Source organism: Kogia breviceps, chromosome 7 (assembly GCF_026419965.1).
Source record: "Kogia breviceps isolate mKogBre1 chromosome 7, mKogBre1 haplotype 1, whole genome shotgun sequence".
In the NCBI taxonomy this organism is placed as follows: Eukaryota; Metazoa; Chordata; class Mammalia; order Artiodactyla; family Physeteridae; genus Kogia; species Kogia breviceps.
Genome location: NC_081316.1, coordinates 96,926,336 through 96,950,530, shown reverse-complemented (window position 1 = coordinate 96,950,530; position 24,195 = coordinate 96,926,336). Strand labels below are relative to the sequence as shown.

Sequence of the window (24,195 nt, the reverse complement as noted above, 5' to 3'; positions counted from 1 at the left end):
TATCTTATTTCACTTAGCATAGTGTCCTCCAGTTTTATCCATGTTGTCTTAAATGATAGGATTTTCTTCTTTTTTAAGGTTCAATAATATTCCGTTGCATATATATACCATATTTCCCTTATCCAATAATCTACTATGGACACTTAGATTGTTTCCAAACCTTGGCTCTTGTGAATAATGCTACAATGAACATGAGAGTACAGATATCTCTTCAAATAATGATGATGTTTTCTTTGGATATATACTCAGAAGTGGAAGGGAGGAAGAGCTTGACCATGTGTAAAAGATGTTGTAGGAATGAAAAAGTCTGAACACCTAGGAAGAAAGGGGGAGCATGGAGTATTTGGAAAGGATATTGTTCAAGGTCATACATAGTTTAAAATTATGACATTTCCATGGGCCCATATTCATGAAGGCTTGCTTATATTTTGGGATTTGAATACAGTGCAAAGAAATGTTGCTCAATTTTCAATCAACATCAAAAAAAAGGGTGGGGGGCTTCCCTGGTGGCGCAGTGGTTGAGAATCCGCCTGCCGATGCAGGAGACACGGGTTCGTGCCCTGGTCCGGGAAGATCCCACATGCCGCGGAGCAACTAAGCCCGTGAGCCATGGCCGCTAGGCCTGTGCGTCCGGAGCCTGTGCCCCGCAACGGGAGAGGCCACAACAGTGAGAGGCCCGCATACAGCAAAAAAAAAAAAAAAAAAAAAAAAAAAGGGTGGAAATGTTTTTCTTTTATTATGAAGCTGCAGGAAAGGCAAGCCTTATAAGCAGCATGAGGCCCAGTAGAATTTTCCCTGATGATAGTTGTAATTTAGGAGAAGAAGACAGATCCAAGGCCATAGAACAATTTTGAAAGCAAAGTAAGGCTGCTGAGTCTTCACCCAGTGTATGAGATTCAGTTTTAATGGCATATGATGAAGTGGCCATGACACAGCCAGCAGAGCTCGTTGAGTTGTTGAAAATGGCTCTTGAAGCTACAGGAAATAGACAGTAGACATAGAAAAAGAACAAGGTAAATCCAAAAGAGTAGAAGGACAAAATTAATCAAGAAGAAAGTCAAAAATAGAGGAGAAAAGTAGTAAACTTGACAAATAAAACCAAAATGTTGTCCTTTAGAAAGACCAGTAAAATAAGCAATATTTGGCAAATATGATAGAGATGGGACTAGCTATAAAACAGAGAGAATTTTTTTTTAAATTACAAAAGAATACTATGCTAGCTTTATACCAACACATTTGAAAATCTGGACAAAATGGCTAAGTTGTTCTTGTCTAAATAAGGACAGTATACTATAACAACAAAACATTTGCTGATAGTGATCCTTCATTTTTATTTTTACAAATATTTGCAATAAAACCTTTTGCTTGGATCCTTAGATATCTTTATAAAACATAAAATTTTCAGGAGCAATAAATCAGAGAACAAAAATTAATATAAAACTTATCTTTTCATGTTCAGGTGAAATTAAGGGAGAATTAATATTAATTAACACTAGAGAATGTAATTCCTGGTAAAATCTTTTCAATCAGATTATATATGCACAAAACATCCATTTCAAACTGTCAAGAAAAATGAGTAATATTGACATATTTGGATATTATGGTCAGTTATATGTTAACAAAGTGAGAATGGAGGCAATTATGTAGATACTCCAGTTTCCAGAAAAAGTCATCTGCTTTGCTTGATAATTTAGCAAAATACCAATCTGGTAGTTTAACAAGTAAGCATATTGCTCTGAATCAAATACCTTACAAAATAGTGTTAGCATGGGTTTATAACTTTTTAAAATGCTTTCATCACATCATTCTGTTGTTAATGTTGGTATTTATCCTGAAATGACACCCAATCCGTTCTTGGTTCTTTGGCATGTATGAAGTCAGCAGAAGCACTCTTTCCTGGGTTTTACTGCTTCCTCAGAAGAATGCACAGTATTTGGAACGAAACCACTTTTAACCCCTTCCCAGCCATCCTGAATACAAATTTCTCCCCTTTTAATAAGCTCATATATGTCTCTTGTCAAGATAGTGAAGGATTCCTCAACATTTGTAGCATCTTTTGCTGAGGTTTCTATATACTTCATACCATAGTCTGCTGACAGTCTTTCAGCTTCTTCCCTTGTAACTTGACGTTGTGAAGCTAAATCACATTTATGTCCCACTAGCAGAAATACAATCTGAAATGGCTGTACATACATTTTTGCTTCTTCTAGCCAATCTTTCACATGTTCAAAAGATCGTCGGTTAGTAATGTCAAATACTAAAAATCCACCAACCGAGTTGCGGTAATAAGATCGAGTTATTGATCTGAAAAATAAACAGAAAAAAGGTTGTAATTAATGTGATTTAACTAGAGTTTATAAGTCAAATATGAAGTGTCAAAGTGAACAAAAAAATTCTATGAAACTAATATGCAAGCCAGTTTCATCCAATGACATTAAAGTAGATATTTTAAAATAGACAAATAAGCACTTACATGTCATCTCACACTCAGGATTACTTGTTTTTATTTTTAAATATCTGATAGAATAATTATCACATTACTGTGGTTAAAAGCAGGCACACAAAAAGATTTGGTGTGGGGCAGAGGTTGCACAGCAGACCAGATCTTAAGAATCTCTCCCTATCATTTAAATCAACAGGCTCCTCTTTCTGTCAGTTAAGGAAGAAGAAACAAGGGCAAACTTGTAATGTCAGTTACAGGTTTAGTCCTGGGCTATACCTATTCAAGAAAAAGGAAATTGTTCAGACGTGGGATATGAATCTGAGATGTGCGTACTTATGATTGTTTGCCTCTACAGATCTAGTCTCTTCTGATCAAGGTTCCTGTTGGGTAGCCCCTTTCCCATGGCTATGGCTTTCACCAGGTTCTGGCAATCTCATTTCCTTTCCTTGCCCCTTCTGGCCAGGTCGTTAATGGCTTCCCACTGTTGCTATTACTGAATGCATCACCATCGTTTGTTGGTGCCTTTGACCTTGCCCGCATTTCTGGAAAGTCACTTCATTAAACTCTTTTCAATTAACCTTTCCAGTATGCCATTTGTTTCCTGACTGAATCATGAGGCAAGGAGCCAAGACTATACTGTTTTATATTTTTGCCTTTACATATGTTGTTTTCTCTACCTAGAATGTCTTCTACCTTTTTTTTTTTTTTTTTTTGCCAGCAAACTCCTATTTCTTCTTTGAGTCAGTTCAAAAATCCTGTCATATAAGAAGCCTTACCTGTCACTGTTTTCTCCCCCTCTACCTCTCTCAGGCACTTCTCTTGCTTATAATTCCATTGAACCTTTGGCATACCGCCATTATGATTATATCAATTTTCATAATGTGCTGATTGGGTTTGTTGGTATGTCTCCTACTCAATTCAAAGCTCCTTGAGGGTTAAACATATTCTGTCTATATATCTAAGAACTGCCTGGCAGTGATGGATGTAATTTAATATTTGCTATATTGGATTAATTAATCTTATCAGAGAGGGAAAGTGTTAAATGTTGTATTAGCCAGAAATCACATATGTGTCTCAGTTTCCAAGTTGTCAGTGATCTTGTGTTTTTTTGGTGGCGCCGCGTGGCTTACGGGGTCTTAGTTCCCTGACCAGGGATCAAACCCGGGGCCCCCTGCAGTGGAATCGCAGAGTCCTAACCAGTGGACCGACAGGGAATTATCCCAAGTTGTCAGTGATCTTAAGCATTGAGATCATCCTTAAGCAAGTTCATCTGTTACTTGCCTGAGGCACCAAAGATCTTTGTGGAGGGCCAGTGTGTTATTTGGTACTCTCCAAATTTTACATACCTTCTTTATCCTTATTGCTGAAATCACAGCTCAGTTCAGTGACCTGATACCACAAGTACCACTTGTTGAAGAAAGTTTACCTACCCTTTCCATATCTTCTGCTTCCCCCTCTCCTCAGAATTCATGGTAGAGAGGTTCTCAAGCGACTACTTAAAAAAAAACACCTCTCTCAAGGACTACTGTACCATACTGTTGTTGACAGTAAGAAAAAATCTCCCACTATCACTGGCAGGCTACAAATAATGCAGTTCATTTAAGTTGTTGCTGTGTTTTTAATTTTGAGGGATAATTAATTTGTTATTGTTTTGCTACTCATCTATATATGTGTGAATTTAGACAGATGTGCAGTGTCTTAAGAGAAACCTAATTAAGGCTGTTATTAGACTGAAAGCTTTCATTTACTCAGCACCAAGTCTGCATTACCATCGACCCCCTGCAATTAAGTTACCATTAGTATAATTTAAAACAACATGCTTTTGTGGTTAAAAATTCAACATTGAAATGCTTGTCTATTAGGCAGAGGCATGTAGGAAATACCATATTTTCTAGCACTTTGTATTTAATTTTGAAAACATATTTGGAACACAGTTGCCAAATCATTCTATAGAATAAAATTATAGCAAAGTATATGTAACATTCTATAAAACAGCCCTTATTAATTAGTTGGAATAAAAGGTCTTAATAGGACATCTGCCTTTTTCTGTATAATAACTTGATCTCCAGTTTGTGTCTGGATATTAGATTTAGAATTCTGATATGGTTAGCCTTCAGATTCATAATTAGTTGTCCTAAAAGGCAGGGTTTCCCCTAAAACAACTGGGCATCCCTGCTGTCAGGTATTTAGGGGAAGAGACAGGCCTTCAAGACTGAAAAAGGGAACTTGAAAGGCAGGTCTTACAGAGATGATGAGGGAACATCTATCTTTCTCTGGAGCTTCCTCTCTTGGGTCGAGACACTTAGGTCTTTAGAAGGTCTTGAAGGTATTTTAAGGAGGCAGGGAACAGACCCTAAAAAAACAAGGTAGATAGGCCTCCCTGTAAAGAATCCAAGAGTTGTAAAGAATGATGAGTAACAATTCTTTATAAGCAACGACATCTTTTGCATGTTATTTTATAGCTATTTCCTTCTGGGCTTTGAAAGTCTCACTGAATGAATACATGATTTAAAGAAAGCCTAGGAAAAGTTCCGCTGGACAATTACAGGTGTGACATTTTAGAATATAGACATGTCCTCTTTGTCATGAGCTATTACACTTTTGAGAAATGGTTCTTGGTTTAAAACCTGGCTTTGAGACTAGACACCTGAACATCAGGTGACAGTGCAATCTGAGTGCTCATCAAGAGCTAGGTTCTCTGATTCACCAGGCAGGAACTTTGTCATCAAGCAGAAGTCATATATATAGGCAGGAATAGGGGTGGGACCTGAGGGGACCCAGAGTAACAAGGCTCACGCACCCAGCATGTCTACTTCTGCAGCACCCTCTCAACCTATGGCCTTATGTGGATTTCCCTATAGTTAAAGGGGAAAAAAAATTCAAGTCTGCCTTACAGATGGCTCTAAATAATATGCTGGCATCAGTCTGCTCCACTCAATAGTGGAAAAGAGAAATCCTTCCATTTGTGGAACTTTTAGTGGTACTTTTTCCAGAGGAAGAGATGGGGAGATGAAGGTTAAGGATCTACATGAATTCACGAGCAGAAGCTAAGGGTTTAGCATGTTGGAAAAAACAAAATCAGAAGACGGATAATAAGGAGGTTTGGCATGTGTGGGTGGGTCTTGAGTATGAAAATACTGTATCCTATGTGAATACTCACCAAAAGCCCCCTCTTTGAAAGAATTCCTAATAATTGGTGAAACTAAATGTTCTGTTCTATAGTCATCAGTCAGTATTTTTATCCCAGTTTGGACTCACAGTAATCATGGTAGGAGGCTGGGACTGGGCTGAGCAGACTTTCTCTTGCCTCAACTATCACTGCTTAATACCAATTTTCCAGCAGTTACTGACACCTTGGATATGGTACCTTACTCTGGGAAAACCATCACAGAGACACTGATATGTCCTCACTGTAATAGACATTTAACGTGGACCCAAGCCATGCTAGTACTACCATCCATGAACTTATGGAATACCTTATACAAAGTCATGGTATCCCACACTTTGCTATAGACCAAAGGTTTCAGTTAACAGAGGAAGAAATGGGCTGATGCCATAGGATTCGTTGATCTTATGTCACTATCACCTAGAGGCATACACCTATAAAACTGTGGAATGGATTATTAAGATTCAGTTATGTTAACAGATACACACACATATATATATAATATATATAAACAACAAGGACCTACTGTATAGAACAGGGAACTATATTCAATATGTATTACAATAACCTCTAATGGAAAAGAATCTGAAAAAGAATATATACATATACATATATATACATATATATAAAACTGAATCACCTTGCTGTACTCCTGAAACTAACACAACATTGTAAATCAACTATACTTCAATTAAAAAAAAAAGATTTAGTTATGCTCATGTCCAGGAGTTGACACCCTGTAAGATTTTAGCATGATTCTTCAGGATGTATACATTCTAAGTTAGTGAGTAATGCAGTAGGTGGTGGTTTTTTCCCCATGAATAGATGCTGTGGTATGGGAAACAAAGGGTAAAAGTGGGGTGATGGTACCTCTTGCAATTACACTTAATGAGTCACTAAAATTTTTTGTTGCTTCTAATTCCTGTGACTCTGAACTCTGCTGATATAAAGGTTTTAGTATCCAAGGGAGAAATGCTTTCACTAGAGAACCTCGTGATGCTTCTATTGAATTAGTAGCTGAGACTGCCAATTGTCCATTTGGGGCTTCTTATGTCAGTGGGTGAACAGGCAAAAAAGGGGCAACAGTATCAATGGGGACCACACTGGCCTCCTGTGGTCCTTGCTGCCCACAACTTCTGGGATCTTTTGGTTGATTTCAAGCCTGGTCCTTCCTGCTATCCTGTCAAGTCTCTGGGACGCAGACATGCTTCCAGTAACTTTCATTTTTGATTAACGTCCTCAAGTTGGTTTTGTTGCTGGCAACCAAAGACCTGGTTGATAGAGGCTACAGATATTTTGTAGGAAAAGAATGATACAAAACAAAGTCGCATTTTATACATTTCAACATAATTTATGAAGCCAAAATTCCTTCATTTAAAAAAACTGTGGTAAAAAACAGATGAGATTTACCCTCTGAACAATTTTTAAGTATACAGTATTATTAACCATAAGCACAAAGTTGTACCACAGATCTCTAGAACTTTTCCATTCTGCATGACTGATACTCCATTCCCATTGATCAACAACTCATTTCCTACCCTCCCCTCAGCCCCAAGCAACCACCATTCTACTTTCTGCTTCTTTGAGTCTGACTACTGTAGTTACCTCATATAAGTGAAATCATGCAGTATTTGTCCCTCTGTGACTGGCTTATTTTGTTGCAGGAAAATAGGGAGTGAGAGGTCAGTCCTGTCCCAGGTCTCAGGTGAGTCCCTGGGACAGGCTGCCAAGTAAGGGTCCTTGGCTTTGTGCAGGAAAGAATTCAAGAGCGAGCCATAGTAAAGTGAAAGCAAGTTTATTCTGGGAGATACACACTATATAGGCAGAGTGTGGGCCATCTCAAAAGGCACAAGGCCCTGAAATATGGAGTGGTTAGTTTTTATGGGTTGGATAATTGCATAGCCTAACAAGTGGGTGGATTATTCCAACTCTTTGGGGGAAGCGGCAGGGATTTCCAGGAATTGGACCACTGCCCACTTTTTGGCCTTTTATGGTCAGCCTCGGAACTGTCATGGCACCTGTGGGTGTGTTGTTTAGCATGCTAAGGCATTACAATGAGCATATAATGAGGCTCAAGGTCTACTGGAAGTCAAATCTTCTGCCATCTTGGGCCTACTTGGTTCTAGCCAGTTTATGTTGTATAGTCAATGTCATTCTTTTAAAGGTTGTGACCTTTAAAGTGTGTGCCCGCTTCCCTCCTGTCTCAATTTCACTTAGCATAACATCCCCAAGATTCATCCATGTTGTAAGCATATGACAGGATTTCCTTCATTTTTTTATGGCTGAATAATTTTCAACTGTATGTATTTAACACATTTTCTTTATCCATTCATCTCAAAGTTTATTCTTACATGTATATTCGCTTTAGAATAGAAAAGAAAAATGGTTGCCTTGTTTATGTAAACATTTTAAACTGTTTAATTTTTCTATTTTTTTCCCTGAAATAATATATAGACAAGTGAAAATGAGAGCACTGGAATTGGCTTACATTTATAAAGAATTACTTAATATATGGGCAATGAAACCAGAAAGTGTGAAGAGATTTTAGATGTTATTATTATGAACTTTATAGGATATGCACTGGTCTCTTAAAAAAGCAACAAAACATAGAGCACTTGCTGACTTACCTGGGTAAAATGAGCCAGATGGTCCACTGGAAATGCCCTTCTTGTGGCTTTGCCAATTGCCAAATAGGTATTTAGAAGATGGAAGTACTTTGATGACAAAGGCTGTTGGCAGCAAGCAGCCTATGAATGCATTAGCCTTGTGAGTGCCTTTTTTCACCATGATGTTACATGCCTACTGCCCTTCTGGGAATAGTCACTGTGTTGATGCTTTGTTTACCTGCTTCACTTGCCTTGGAATCCAGGCCCTTAGAACTGCTTTCAAGAGACTAAAACACAAGTCTCCCTGTTCCTTGTATTATTACTGACTCTAACAGTCCCTGCCTTTGCCTTCTGAAACTTGGGGCTTATAACTTAGAATATCTTTTTTCATACATACAAACATTAAAATTCTCTATGTATAATTCCAGGGTCTTTCCATTAAAAATCAAGTCTGTGGTTGTGGAGGCTATATGTAATACTGACAAGACCTAATGGCCATATTCTGTCTTTGAATATGTGAATCAATTCCCCTGTGACCATCTTATATTTTTCTTTTACCACGGATCATCATTTTATGATAGTGAGGCCTTCTTATCACCCCCAGCATGCTCTATTCACCTTTTATCCTCTATTTTCCTCTATAGTAATTAACACATTCTAACGTCCTATATAATTTTTCCAACTTATTTGGTTATAGCCCATCTCCTCCCATTAGGAGATAAGCTCCACGAGAGCAAGAATTTTTGTCACTGTTTTTGGAATGCTGTATCCCTAGTGTCTAAAACAGAATTGGGCATGCATGAGGCCTACTGAGAGTTGTAAATAAATAAACAACTGAATTAATAAGTTCAGACTCTGTAAGACTGTACCCAGGCAACATGCAAATGCTAAGCAAATGGGAGAATAACAGAGGGAAATACAAAAAAGCTTATCTCCTTTTGATATTTATAGTAGGGATTCATGAAATGGGCTAAATAACAAAAAGAGAAGTGGGCTGAATAACAGTGCACACTATAAATATAAAGGTGAAATCATCCACTTTTTCTAAAGAACTACTGTAGTTAAATTGGTAGTAATTCAAATTGTATTTTGTAGTGGATTCTGGAAGGCAGAACAAGTTAATGTGAAAATCCAAATAATTTAGAAATTAATGAGAAATGTTTCTAGCTTCACTATTTGTCTGTAAGGTGATAATGAAGGATAATTATTTTCTATTTGGTATGGTACCAGAAAGTATATAAAAGATTTTAGCACTTATTCTGACAATTTCTGGCATCCTTTTGCAGAACAAAAATGAGATGATGACCAGCTTCTCATGATTATTTTATTTTCCATACAACATAATGCATTATGTGATTTAACATAATTAAAGAACATTTTTCTTGGGTTATAATCCTCCTACCATTTTTGTGACTTCTGTTTCCATACAACTTTCTCAATATTGCTTCATTTCATGTGATTTGTATATCTCTCCACATTATTTATTTATTTATTTATTTATTTTTGGCTGCGTTAGGTCTTCGTTGCTGCATGTGGGCTTTCTCTAGTTGTGGCGAGCGAGGGCTACTCTTTGCTGTGGTGCGTGGGCTTCTCATTGCGGTGGCTTCTCTTGTTGCAGAGCAGGGGCTCTAGGTGTGCAGGCTAGAGTAGTTGTGGCTCGAGGGCTTAGTTGCTCCACAGCATGTGGGATCTTCCCAGACCAGGGCTCGAACCTGTGTCCCCTGCATTGGCAGGCAGATTCTTAACCACTGCGCCACCAGGGAAGACCCACATTTATAATTTATACTGGTGTTTATCCTTTTCTCATTTCATTCTATGTCTGAAATTATGCAGCTTTTATTTTCAAGTCAGTTGAATAGACTGTTCTTCTTTTTCATTCTTTTTCTAAGTTTGTGTTTTCATCAGTTGCCTGTGCACTTACCACACATTCTTATTTTTCCCATTCCCGAAACTTGCCAAAACTGTACTGTTATATCATAATTTTAGGAAGATCATTTCTTGGCATTTGTGTTATTCTGACCATGTATACTTTTCAATGTTGAGCCCTGGAATAAACTGATTTCTTTTCCTTAGAGTTAATAATTATCTTGCATATTAATCAAGATAGACCAGGCTATGCTATAGTAAGAAACAACCCACCTCTTGATAGGAAGAATGTTAAAAAGTCTGGGCTGTATTTTAAAACTACCACATGTGAGTTCTGCTCAAATTCACTGGTTAGAATTAGTCAAATGATTCTAAGTGCAAGAGGGAAGGGAAATATATTCCTCCCGTGTGTCCAGAAGAAAAGAAGCATCAGATATGAGTGAACATTCTCTACCACATCTTTTTCTTCCTTACTTTTTCTTTTTGCTAAAATTTCCAAGTAGTCCTCAATAACCTAACCCCAAACTCTGCCAGTTGCCATTTTTTTAAAAGTTTATTCCTGTTAGCTTTTCTGTCAATTTCATCTTCCTGAGGAGGTCTCTCTTACAGTCTTCTGCCCTGCTCCAATCGGGCCTCGTTGTCCTTGGTATCTGTGGCAGAGATAGCATCCTATGATCTCCCTTCACCATTTTCTTGGACATTTCCTTCACTTTTCTTCAGGGGTAAATCTCCTGCTCCTCATAGTCCATGTCTTCATTCTTGGTTTATTCTTTTATGCACATATGTGTTTGTCTGTGTCTGTGTGTGTGTCTATAGAGCACATAATCAAGTAGCTTCCTAAGAAAGATTCATGAGGGGGAAAAAAAGATGCATGAGGTAATATTTTGAAGTCTTGCATATTTTTATTCTTCTTTCATAGTTGAATGACAGTTTGGTCAGATACAAAATTCTTTCAGAATTTTGAAGTCTCTCCATTGTCTTCTAGCTTCAACTGTTGTTTTCAGGAAGTCTGAAGTCAATCTGATTCCTGATCTTTTTTATGTGACCTTTTATCCACATCCTCCCCCACCCCACCCCAGAAGTTTGTAGGAACTTCTCTGTGGCCCTAGTGTTTAGAATTCCGTGATGATGTCCCTTAGAATGTGCCTACTTTCATCTATTGTGCTGGACCCTTCCAATCTGAAAACTCAGGTCCCTTCCTAAATCTAGGAATTTTTTTTGAATTGCTTCACTGATGATTTCTCACCTCTGTTTTTTCTGTTCCATTTTTCTGGAATGCCTGTTACTTTTTTATTGAACCTTTTGGACTAGTCCTCTAATTTAAAAATATATATATTTTTTTCCTATTTTCTAAGTCTTTGTCTTTTTGTCCTACTTTTTGAGAGATTTCCCCAACTTTATATTGTTCTATTTTTTTCTATTGTGTTTCCAAAAGGTCTTTTGTTCTTAGAATATTCTTTTGAAAAAATAGTACCTTGTTCTTCTTTTATGATTAAATACTTTCCCACTATCTCTCTGAGAAGATTAAGGACAGGGTTTTTTTGGGAGGGTTGTTTTTTTAAACATTCCCTTCTCCCTTATTAACTTTGTTTTTCTGGTTGCTTTTGGCTTCTGTTTATTTTGGTCTCTAGGTTTCATGTTACAGATTTACTAGTATTTCTTGTAATCTTTCATTGAGACTAATAGCCTCACTCATAAGATGATCAAGCTGGATCATTTAGTTGAAGAAACTCTAATGTTGGTCTCTTAAGTCTTTCTTCTTGGCCTGATCAGATTCATCAGAAATGATTTCACCAATGTCCTGTTTGAAGGGTGAAGGTCTGATTACTAGCATTCTGGGAGCTAAGATAGGGAATAGGGCTAGACAGTCTTAGCATACAACATGCATACATTCACTTAAAGCCCTTACTTTTAATAAGGGACACCAACCTCAATTATGCCTGATGCTTCCAGTAAGAGACTCTATGCTTAACTCTTTTCAAAGAATAAATTTCTAGTTTTTTGCTAATGTGGGGGGAGAGGAAGTCACCTGGTGTGTAGAATGGTGGAGGGGATGTGAGGATCCAGTCTTTCTTAAACAGACTGACAACCAATGATCCTTATTTTAGCATTCCCACTTCAGAAGTATCTGGTGTCACCATTTCCTGAATCTTTAGGGGATTCAATGATATATACTGGTTTGGTCTTTAGCTTTTTCCAACCCCTATCTTAGAAGCCAATTTTCTTTAATCTGCTAATTCATTTACCATTCCTCCATCTGCTTTCTTATTTCCAAAATTTTTTTCCTATTGTCTCCTTACCTATTCTCCTTGCTAGGATTTATGGTTAAAAAATAAAACTATTGTCACTTTAGTGAGGTTTCAGGAAAAAAAGCTAAAATAGGCATAGGTGTTCAATCTGCTATCATTACTGGAAGCCACTTCTTTTTAAATTGTTATTATTTCTTATTGTTATTTCTCTTACTACTGACATATCCTTCATGTCCCAGCATCAAGGACCACGTTCTTTTGGATACATCCTCTGAAACTAGCCCTAACCCTACACACAGATGACAATTCCTCCCTTTGTTCTGCCACTAGAACTTATTTTAGTACTTACTAGCCTTTATTCCAATTACTTATCTTTCTTTGCTGTGAGTCTGTGAGAAAGATCTCTAATTGTCCCCCAGTGTCTATTCTCCCTGTCTTCCTTTAGTAATAGAACTCCATGAGTTTAGCTTGTACATAGCAACTCATATAGAAACTATATCCCCCAGCTTTCTTACAGTTAGTTTTGGCATATCACTAAGTTTGGATCGATGGGACATGATAAGTTATGTGTGCAGTCTGAGGTTCATCTGCTTGAAGACGCCATTTGCCCTGGGCTTCCTCTTTCTCCTTCTTGCTTGTTAGGAAATGGCAATGACTGGAAAACCCTGGAAACTGATGTTGAGGCACAGCCACCTGGATAGTCCAGAACTGCTCACTCTGGACTATTAACATAGGGGAGAGAGAAACAAAGTTCTGTATTATTTAAGGTAATATATTTGGTCAGTCTCTGTTATAGCAATAATAGTCTGTACTCTACCCAGTATAGAGACAGCATGGACCTTGAATGTGAGACTATATCTTATTTATTTTTATATCTATTTTTGCATCTAGTGCCTGGTATACAGTTAATCTAAATAAATGCATAGATTTCCACACATAAATCATAATCCTGATTTCAGTTTCTCTAGAAAAAAATGGAAAACTACTTCACAGTACTTTTGAAACTTTACGACACCATAGGCAGTATTTGCTTGTAGCTTTGCCTAATACCCAACATCTCTCCTTGTCTAACAAGGCAAAAGACTTCATATAAATTTCTCCACTGCAGTGGGCTGGGTTCATTCCTGTTACTAAGTGTAGCAGTGCAGTCACTGAGTACTGCATGGAGGGGAGAATTGATTGTCACTGCAGCCACAAGTTTTGCTGTGAGTTATCAGTACTGCTTCTATTGTGTAAAGCTATTTCTCCTTTTGTTTCTGAATATAGCCGAAAAATAATTGTTTGAGCAGACACAATAATTAACTTGGATCTACAGAGATGGGAATGGGGGTGGGGTTGCCTGCAAACAGAATATTTTTCAGGATAAAGTACACAATGTGCCAATAAAACTCTTTTCAACCATGCCAGGAGGCCTGATGCAGCAGAAAGAGCACTGAACAGAGGAGTTAAGAGAATTAGGCTCTTATGCAAACCACTAACAAATGATAAGGCCTCGGGCAAGTCAAAGACTCTCTGGACATTAATTCTATCATTTTATAAATGAGACTGTTGGGACTTCCCTGGTGGTCCAGTGGGTACGACTGCAAGCTCCTAGACTCCCCTGGTGGCACAGTGGTTAAGAATCTGCCTGCCAATGCAGGGGATATGAGTTCAAGCCCTGGTCCGGGAAGATCCCACATGCCGTGGAGTAACTAAGCCTGTGTGCCACAACTATAGAGCCTGCACTCTAGTGCGCACGAGCTGCAACTACTGAGCCTGTGTGCCACAACTACTGAAGCCCTCGTGCCTAGAGCCTTGCTCTGCAACAAGAGAAGCCACCACAATAAGAAGCCTGCACAGCACAACAAAGAATAGCCCCCGCTCACCGCAACTAGAGAAAGCTCTCATGAAGCAATGAAGACCCAGCACAGCCAAAAATAAAATATAAAACAAATAAATAAATTTATTAAAAATAAAAAAGACTCCAAGCTCCCAATGTTGGGGGCTGGGGTTCAATCTCTGGTCGGGGAACTAGATCCTGCATGCATGCTGCAACTGAGAATTCACATGCCGCAACTAAGAGTTTGCATGCTGCAACTAAGAAGTCTGCACGAGACAACTAAGATCCACATGCTGCAACTAAGAAGTCCGCATGCCAAAACTAAGAAGCCCGCACACCGCAACTAGGAGTCCGCACGCCAAAACTAAGAAGCCCACATGCCGCAATGAAGATCCTGTGTGCCGCAACTAAGACCCAGTGCAGCCAATGTAAGTAAGTAAGTAAGTAAATAAATAAGTAAATAAATAAAGGGACTGTTGTACCAGATCCATCCATCTGTTTCTTCCCAGTCCTATGGTTGTACCAAAATGCCAGAATGTTAATCTCTGTAGTTTCTTTCATGTGTCTTCTCCCCCCTTGCTTTCTTGGATTCTGTTTTCAATTCATCCCTCACTAATTTTTTTCCTCGCCTCCAATAGTCCTCTCCTATACAATTAGTTATACCTGCTCTTCCACTTTTTTTTTTAATTTATTTTTATTTTTTTGCAGTACGCGGGCCTCTCACCGCTGTGGCCTCTTCCGTTGCGGAGCACAGGCTCTAGACGCACAGGCTCAGCGGCCATGGCTCACGGGCCTAGCCGCTCCGCGGCATGTGGGATCTTCCCAGACCGGGGCACGAACCCATGTCCCTGCATCGGCAGGTGGACTCTCACCCACTGCGCCACCAGGGAAGCCCTGCTTCATTAACTTTTGATTTCCTAATCCCATAGCCTTTCTCTAGCCCTTAAAACAAGTACTAATGATATTGCATGATCTGTGTAAAACTGACAAGTGCCTAGAAGTCAGGCAAGAGGAGAAACCTTTTAGTTTTGAATGAGGGGACAAAAACCAAGGGATTCTCTAGAGTCTATTGATCTGATTAGATCTTGCCCTAAAATATAGTAACCAAGTGTTTTAAAAGCGAGACCTGACGGAGTCATTCAGAAGCACCAGCAAGAGACAGAGAATCATATGAGAGAAGAAACCATGAGAGGTTCTCAAATATACTCCTAAAATTTAAGGAATTGCCTACAATTTTTCTTTTAAGTATTGGCTCCTAAAGTGCTCTAATCTTTCCATCTATTGGTTCCTATTGGTTTCCATCTATTGGTTCTTTGTAAAAGGACTCTGGGTTGGGAAATACCATAATCTGTCTTGGGCTTTACAAAGTATATTAGGATATTAGTATATTAAAAGCTCTGAGAAATCTGGTAACAACCCAGCACTTCCAAAACTATTTGATCAAGGAAACTTTTACTCATATTACACCTATTACTTTGAAAAATGCTACTCTGAAGAAAAATGATAGGCAATGCCTAGAATTTGAGAATCTATAATCATTCTTCATAATGCCTTCTCTTATAGCCAGGAAGTTCTTAGTATCTAACTCCCATTTGCAGTATTCTCTCTTGATCTCTTCTTAGAGATGAGGGTTCAGTTTGGGCCACACACTATTCTTTAGTATTTCTGAGGCAGGAGTCTGTGATTAAGGCTGTCCTTCAGCCTTATCCATTTGAAGCCATATCACACTAAGTCCTATGAGATGGAAATACATTTGGAAAGGCTAAAGAATCAGAAGAAAAACCACTTAACGTTCCTAGTACAGGAAGATAATTTAAGCAGAGATTTTGACCAATTATACAAAAAGCAGAGGAAAGAATAGGCATAGAGAAGGATAACATTTTGCCAAGAAAAGTCACTGATGAATTTTGGGGCATGGCTTGATAAAGACCTTTCTCAGGTGCCTCTGATGCACTCACTATACCAGTGAAGTAGAAATAAACCTACGAGAGAAGTCTCTGTTCCCTTACCTCAACATTTTTTTGGCATTGAGATATTTTTGATGGTTTCTTTATATCCTAGCTATTGATATCAGTGGATGGTCTTAAGGACTTACTGCCAGTAATAAAATAATTTTATTTAGCATATTGTTCCTAAATGAAAAATGAATTATCACCATAGGAAGGAGATAGAAAAAAACTTCAGTACGTTTCAAGAATGCTTAAAAGAACACTAAGATTTTAAACCAAAATAAAATAATATGCCAGTTAGCCATCGACATTTACTCAGTCATGCTTGTATACAGAACTACTATCTGTATTTTGAAACTCTTTCACAGCTTAAACTAAAAATATAGTTTTAAATTTAAAACATATTGGACCTCTGTTCTGGAACTCCTACAGGTCAGAACGTACTTCATTACACAAAGTGATTCTTTTCAGAAAACAATGGGTTTTAATAATATTTGTTTCTTGATAAGCTAGGTAGATTGTGTGGGGTAATAATTTTTAAATGAACTTTCCTGAATTATATAGTGTCAGAATTGATTAAAAGTTACTGACATTTGGAGGCAGATATATTAGTATCATAAAGTACAGGCTTTGTAGGTATTTCACTTTAGAAAGAATGAAAATATCTTAATAAACTAAAATCTGATGTTCTCTGTTGTGTGTATGTGTGTGTGTGTGTGTGTGTGTGTCTGTATACCTCAGTATTAGTTGAGTGGTTCACCTTTCTTTTTCACTGCTTGACAGAGCAGACTGAAAGAATGCAGATTCCCTTCTAACTCAGCTAGGATAAGAATAACTGGCTCAGGCTTCCCTGGTGGCGCAGTGGTTGACAGTCCGCCTGCCGATGCAGGGTCCACGGGTTCGTGCTCCGGTCCGGGAGGATCCCACATGCCGCAGAGCGGCTGGGTCCGTGAGCCATGGCCGCTGGGCCTGTGCGTCCAGAGCCTGTGCTCCACAGCGGGAGAGGCCACAGCGGTGAGAGGCCCGCGTACAGCAAAAAAAAAAAAAAGAATAACTGGCTCTTAAAACCCCAAGATAAACAGTCTCAGATCATTCCAAGAAGTTGCTCTTTAAACTTTAACATGGCCATGGAGGCTAAGTTGTTAAGAAATCTTTGTATGCTAACCAAACTGACTGACAATGGCTAGAAATTTCTTCTCTCTTTCTCTCAGACTGAGCAAAGTACTTTTCTTCATGTGAAAATTTTTACTGAGTGATTCATGTACTAGCAACATTATCTCTAATTTTTTTCTAGCCCTTTCTTTGAAAGCTAAATGTGGAGCCAACCTGTCAGAATAGGTGGTCATCAATGCAGCATGATGAGAGGAAACTCCAACACCCATCAGCCATAGATCCATAACTCTGCCAACAGGGAAATGTTACTTCAAGATGAGGTGTTACCTCCTAGGTGGTCATCCTCTTTTAGAATAGAAATACTCCTGTCAGAACCCTTATTAAGTTTTAATAATTTTGTGTCTCTTGGTCATCTAGCTACTTCTCTCTCTGAAGCTAAGATGGAGTAGTAAGGATGGCTTTTCAACTGAGATGCCAGAGAAAATAGAAGTGAAGGATAGGTCAAGGTCCTACTATCCAAAAACAGAAGGAAAGAAAAGTAGGAAAGCCCCAAAGTCCCCAAGAATGAGTTTTACCTACTTTGCAATTTTGCCTGCTGCTGGCCTAGGGACTTCAAACATTGGAGTACAATATTTAGTCTATTTACAATATTTAGTTACTAAATAGTCAGAATGTATAATCACCTTCATATAGCAATATGTCATTGAGGCCGTGGCTATAGGTGCGAAATCAATTGATTCATTGAAGAAAAAAGAAATTAAGAAAAATAATCACAGGTTTTTGAAATTATTGGCTAGCTTCTTAACTGTACTGACCATACAATCACTCAAAATGGTCTGAATGCTCTGAGTGGACAGTGAAAATAACTTTTATCATATAAAAATACATTTGGCTACACAGATCATCTTTCCACATTCTGCTACACTTGTTAGAAATGATGCTGGCTCCTTCTTACATATAGTTTTACTCTGAAACTCCATAAAGTAGATACTTTTTGGGGTGACTGCTCACTTCCTTCTTTTGTGAATTTCTCTTTCCCAAAAAGTAGACCCTTACGGATTCATTTGCATTGGATGACCCATAATGCATACCTGGGATATTTGTATTATAATCCCTTTGTATTTTATGTATATATTATCTTAATAACTGGACCCTGGGGGAGCTGATTCACTGGCCAATCAAATAGCCAATGAGATTTTTTCTTTCAAGAATTTGAATAAGAGGCTCAGAGACTGAGACAGTTGGGAGCTGACAGCATTGGATAATGGAAATAGACTAGAGAGAAAATCCACAAACTCTTGTAATTAGAGCTTCCATATTTTCAGACACTTGTATGTTCAGTGAGATTTTTGTCTTTCATGAGCTCTGTATCATTTATAATTTATCCCTTATATCTAAACTAATTTGGTTATATTTCTGTTACTTACAACACAAATAACTTTAACCAAGACAGTATATTATCAGATTACTCAATACAAATATAGTCTAGCTTTCTATTGTTTCTAATAATTTGGAACTACAGTAGACTGCAACGATTATGGGACTTAATTGTGGACAATCTCTGCTCTGTTACCTATGCAATATGAACCCACCAATCCACTATCAGAAAATCTTTTTCTATTGAAGATCATGAACCACAGTAAGGAGACTGGGGATCAAGTAAGGGTCCTTTTGAAAAAAAACAAAAAACAAAACCTATTTAGTTTAGGAATCTTAAAAGATACCTTAAGGAGAAATATAAAATGTTCATGTTGCTTACTTCTAAAATTATGAATGGAGAACATAAATTAAACCACTTTTAAACATTTACTTCATATGAATGTTTTGAAGGGGAAGAGAAGAAAACAGAGACAAAAGGGAGGCAGAGGGTAAATAAGGAGAATAAGTTAAAAAGAAATGAGAGCGTAAAAGACATATTAAAATAAAAAGGAAGGAGAGGAAAAGACAGAAGGTGGGAGGAAACTATGAGTAGGGACTGATATATGAAAGGGGTAAAGGAAAAATAAAAAGAAGAAGTTTAAGGAAGGGTAAGACACATAAGGAAGAGAAACATACACAGTAGAAGAGGAGCTAGAGGAAAAGAGATGAAAAGGCAGGCAGAGAGTTAGGGAGAGGCCCAGGACATTAAGTGGTATTAGTTACAGGTCACCTTCAGATTTTTAGGGGGGCAGGGGAGGCTGTCCCTTTTATAGCAATTACTGCTAACAGCCCTTTAGCTGTAACCAGCCCATTAGCTGGTTAACTAATGTCTGCACGTTTTCCATTGCTCCAAACTTCAAAAGTTTAGTTGGCTCTGCTCAAAGAATGTGACTAAAGCAATTCATCAAGGGAGCTTTCCCCAAATTATACTACTAAGAACACTACTTATCATAGATTTTCATGTTTTTAGAATAGCCCCTAAAATAAATGGTGGAAATGCTAGTTTAATCAAAGTTAAACAGGTTTCTTTGCTCAATACTTCTTGGAGTCTTTGATATGAATTTCTAAGAGAGAAATGGAATATAGGAATTTCCAAGCTTATCTGATTACAGAACCCATCCTTTAAAAAGAATCAGAAGGTATAAGTGTTCTGCAGAACACGCTTTGAGAAGCACTACACTAGGACGACATTATTCTCTGAACTTTACAACCAGTGGCTGTAACTGTAATACCCCCAAGGCCATACAACAGGAAATAAAAGGCCAAATCTGGCTTGAAGCTTCAGGTTTTCTATCCCTACAGCTAATGTTGCTTTTTCTTTATCTCATTTTATCTTCATATTGCTTTAAGTGCTTTTCATGGGAAAAATTCCAAATTTATATTCTTACATTTGGTGCTCTCTATATTTCTAGCCTTATTTACACTTACTTATCCTTATTAACGCTGTTAAGCAATATTCTTGTTTCCTTTCCTGCTAAACTTCTTCCACTATGATGATTAAAAAACAAAAGTGGTGACTGCTAGTTTCCCCCCAATGCCCACAGTGCCAAATCCATCTTCCCTTTTTCCTAGGCACATGGTAGCCCCGTGTAAATGTGGCCTTGTAACTAATTTCTCTTCACTGAATTGAGAGCTGAAGTGATCTGCACCACATTGGCCTCACTTGCTTAGAAGAAACATTACTTGATTTAGATCTTTACTTTCCCCTCCCCTGGAACTGGCACACAGTGTGCCTGCAACCCAGCTTTGTTCACACAGAAGAAGATAATGTCCTAGGGATGGCAGAAAACTAAGAGAGAAGGTACTTGAATGATGGCCTGGAGCAGGCCACTCCAACAACTTGGACTACTTACCTTGAGACTGTTATACAAGAGAGAAATAAACTATTGTTAATGAAGGCACTGTAATTTTAAGTATCCTTAATACAGCAATTTAACATTTATCCTGACTAAAACAGTGTTAATAATAAAAACTTAACAACTGAGTGTTAAGCTACAATTTACAGATGCTCACATATTCATCATTTTTCTAAACCTTCTTCACTTTGATTTTGTTCCTTTTTATTTTTTGTAAGTAGTTATTGACTACTAGCATGTATTATCTGAACTTCGAAAGCTAAGGCTTTATTTGTCAATTATACCTCAATAAAGCTGGGTAAAAAAAAGATAACTAAGGCTACTTATGTCATAATCATCAGCTCACTATTTTGTTGCTCTGTAACATATTTGTTTATGCTTTTAAGCTATACCCTGAATGTCTAAAGTAGGTTTCTTTTTGTTAGTTTATATCTAATCACCAATAAACCTCCAAATAGGATGTTTTCCACAAATTCCTAATGGTATAATTATAACTAATGACAGAACTATATATTCATGAACTGTATAGTACCTTTCTATGAAACAAATGTGCTTATTCAAAATAAGTATCAGTATTTTCTTAGAGGAAGGTACAGAATGATTTAACATTAATTGTTTTAAATGCAATTTTATGGAGAAACATTCTGCTAAATGAGAGAAAAGCAAGTATTTGGAAGCAGCTACTGAAATATGTATGTATTTAGGAATACATCTTTGGTAAAGAGCCAAGCAAAATAAAGTATGACTCATTGTCAGTAAACATTCCCTAAATGTCCTTGCATTATTATGAGAGAGTTACTGTCTGGTTTTAATAGTGTATATAAAATCAATTTACATTCTTCTTAAAGGCAATAAAAAAATGATATATTTAACAGAAAACGTCTTTAAAATCTAACAAATTAATCATCCCTTACTTTCTTGTCAAAAAGTTTTTAAGGAAAGAATTTTAGACACAAGATTTTACTACCTATGTTTCTTGTAGCTGCAATTATCAGTAGTTGCTAGAAGTTTAAGGTATAAAGAACATGTTTTTATTACTTTCACTTTAGAGGGTAGAGCAAGAGCTATTAATAAATGCTATTTTCTGACCATGAAATATCTTAAAGTTCATCTCTAATTGAGATCACAAGTGAATGAATTTGCAGTCTATCTTATAATGGTAAAACTGCAATGAATCTTAGAGATCATAATGACTCCATTTTACAGATGAGGAATCAGAGTTTGAAAAATTATTTTATTTTATTTATTTTTTTTGTGTGTGTGGTATGCGGGCCTCTCACTGCCGTGGCCTCTCCGGCTGCGGAGCACAGGCTCCGGACGCGCAGGCTCAGCGGCCATGGCTCACGGGCCTAGCCGCTCCGCGGCACGTGGGATCCTCCCGGACCGGGGCACGATCCTGCGTCCCCTGCATCAGCAGGCGGACTCTCAACCACTGTGCCACCAGGGAAACCCCTGAAAAATTATTTTAAAGGAGGCTTCTTGAAAAAAAATTTTCTTCATGGAATTCTAGGTATTGTACAATTCAAATCAATAACCTTTAACACTTCTCTAAAGGGCTGGCCTTACTATCTTTCCACTTTACACATTGGAAAACTATGGTATAAGCAAGCTAAGCAGTTCACTTATCTCTATGAATCAGTGTCATAGCTGGGAATGGAAGCCAAAACTTTAAATGTTGGAACATTCTCACAGAAGTAGACTGATCTTATTCAGAATGGATGCTGGCTGGGGTGAGGGGAAGCCATGTTTGGGAAATCCCGTCAATAAGTACTCTATTTCACAAACAGAGTACTTGCTGAAGACTACAAAATGCTTGCTTTAATGAGTTCCAGTTGATAATGCAACCTTAAAAAAGCCCCAAACACTACAATATATCAGGTCCCTACTTGCCTCTAAAAAAATTCCTTGAATCCTAGAAATTTAAAATGTGCTTCATATCTGGTTAAATCTTAAATATCTAGGAAATGCATACAATTTACGTTTAGTTTTGGATCCCTCCTTCTCTATGCAGTATTTTCTGTCACTCTGGAACGTTAAGTACCTATTATAAATAAAATAAAGGAAAAGTTCCTAACAAATCTCAGTATGTACATCTCTCTTTTCTTCACCAAAGCACCAATGATGACAAACTTCTAAAGACAACTCAACCCTTAAAAACAACAAAAAAAACTCCTCTGCTGTGCCTGTGTCCCTGATGTTACATCTAGTTGCTGTACAAGACACATTTCCACGTGTCCTGGCCCAGTATTTCTGATGACCACATTCGGTGCTGTGAGGTGTTCAGACCATTACCGCATTCATCATCTCCCTCTGAACGATGCCCAATGAGCTCATGCAGTAATCTGGGTTGGAGCACTGCTTGCTGTGAAGCTAAATGGATCAATCACGAATCTGGGAACGCTTATATGCAGTTCTCCTGGGCCGCGTAGATGAGAAGCCGCTCCGTCAGGGGATGAAAACGGGAGCTTGGAGGAGAGTGGCCAGGTCAGGGTGTGTACAGCGAGGGACACTGAGTTTGGGGAGAAGGCAGCAGGGGAGCTGAAGAGTTGGGGATAAAAATACTAGCAGGGGTAGAGAGCTGGGGAAGAGGGGGCTGGTGAGGGTGACCTGGGCTCAGGCGGGAAAGGAAAGACGGAAAGGGGGCGCAGGAAATGGGAGCCAAAGAAAGAAGTGAGAAACTGCGGAGGAGGAAGTCGTCCCTGGAAGAGGAGGGGCAAAGGGGAAGAGAGAATATAGTGTTTGCACTTTCGAGAGGAAGGGCCAGAGCTTCTCCCGACACTGGCCTGTGCGGCCGACGCTTGGGGAAGGTGCCCCAGGCGGATGGAGGGGGCGGCGCGGTCCCTGGGGTCCCAGCGCCGGCGGCCCTACCTGAACCGCTCCTGTCCCGCCGTGTCCCAGAGCTGCAGCTTGATCCTTTTGCCCGGCTCGATCTCTAGCAGGCGGGAGAAGAAGTCCACGCCGACGGTGGGGTCGCAGGCTGGGGAGCGCAACCCGGGAAACCGGCCCTGAGTGAAGCGGTGCAGGAGGCACGACTTGCCCACTGTGGAGTCCCCGATCACGATGAGGCGGAACTGGTAGATCCAGATGGTCTCCATCGCTCACGTGCCCAGCTGGCTCTAGGGCCGCCCCACCCACTCACCCGCTGCGGGGCAAGTAAGGCGGCGGGAACTGTCCCTTCAGCACCTCCCGGGCGCCCGCTTGCCGGCTTCCAGCATATTCCTGCGGCTTCGGCCGCCGCCTGGTCCCCGCCCTCTCTGGAGGGAGAGGCGGGGCCCGGCAGGGCCAGGGGCGGGCCCTCGGGCCAGGGGGCGGAGCAGAGGCCGTGGCGAGGGGTGGGGGGAAACAGTCTAGTTGCTCGCGGACTCCCGCCCCCGACCTCTGTAAATCACTTTCCCCCAAGCTCACTGGGCGCCGACGGGAAAGTGGGTGTGGCGAAAGGACGTGACAGCAGCATCAACCAATGAAAGTGAAGCAAGGTCTCAACTCTTGGAGGGTCAGCCAATGAAAAGTGAGAATCATTTTCTTACGGGCGTCAGGGCGGGCTTGTCCAATTCCGGCTCTAATTTTGGAAAACGCGGGGGCCGTAACCTGGGTCACTGTTGTTGTTTCCTCTTTTATCGATTTTACCAGTTTTGTGACCACCGTTATTTAACCAGATTTCGGTTGGCGGCTTTCTGCTCTCTAGCCTTGTTGATTGCCACCTCCGAGG

At 39.1% G+C, this 24,195-nt stretch overlaps 1 protein-coding gene across 1 annotated transcript; it reads right to left on the bottom strand.

Moving 5' to 3' along the window:
* Positions 1–783: 783 nt before the first annotated feature.
* RAB39A (RAB39A, member RAS oncogene family) lies at positions 784–23,869 on the bottom strand. Its single transcript, XM_059070374.2, has 2 exons — positions 23,355–23,869; positions 784–2,304 (listed from the first exon to the last, which is right to left on the bottom strand). The coding sequence occupies exons 1-2, from the start codon at positions 23,579–23,581 to the stop codon at positions 1,878–1,880; spliced, it is 654 nt and encodes a 217-aa protein (XP_058926357.1). The 5' UTR covers positions 23,582–23,869; the 3' UTR covers positions 784–1,877.
* Positions 23,870–24,195: the final 326 nt, after the last annotated feature.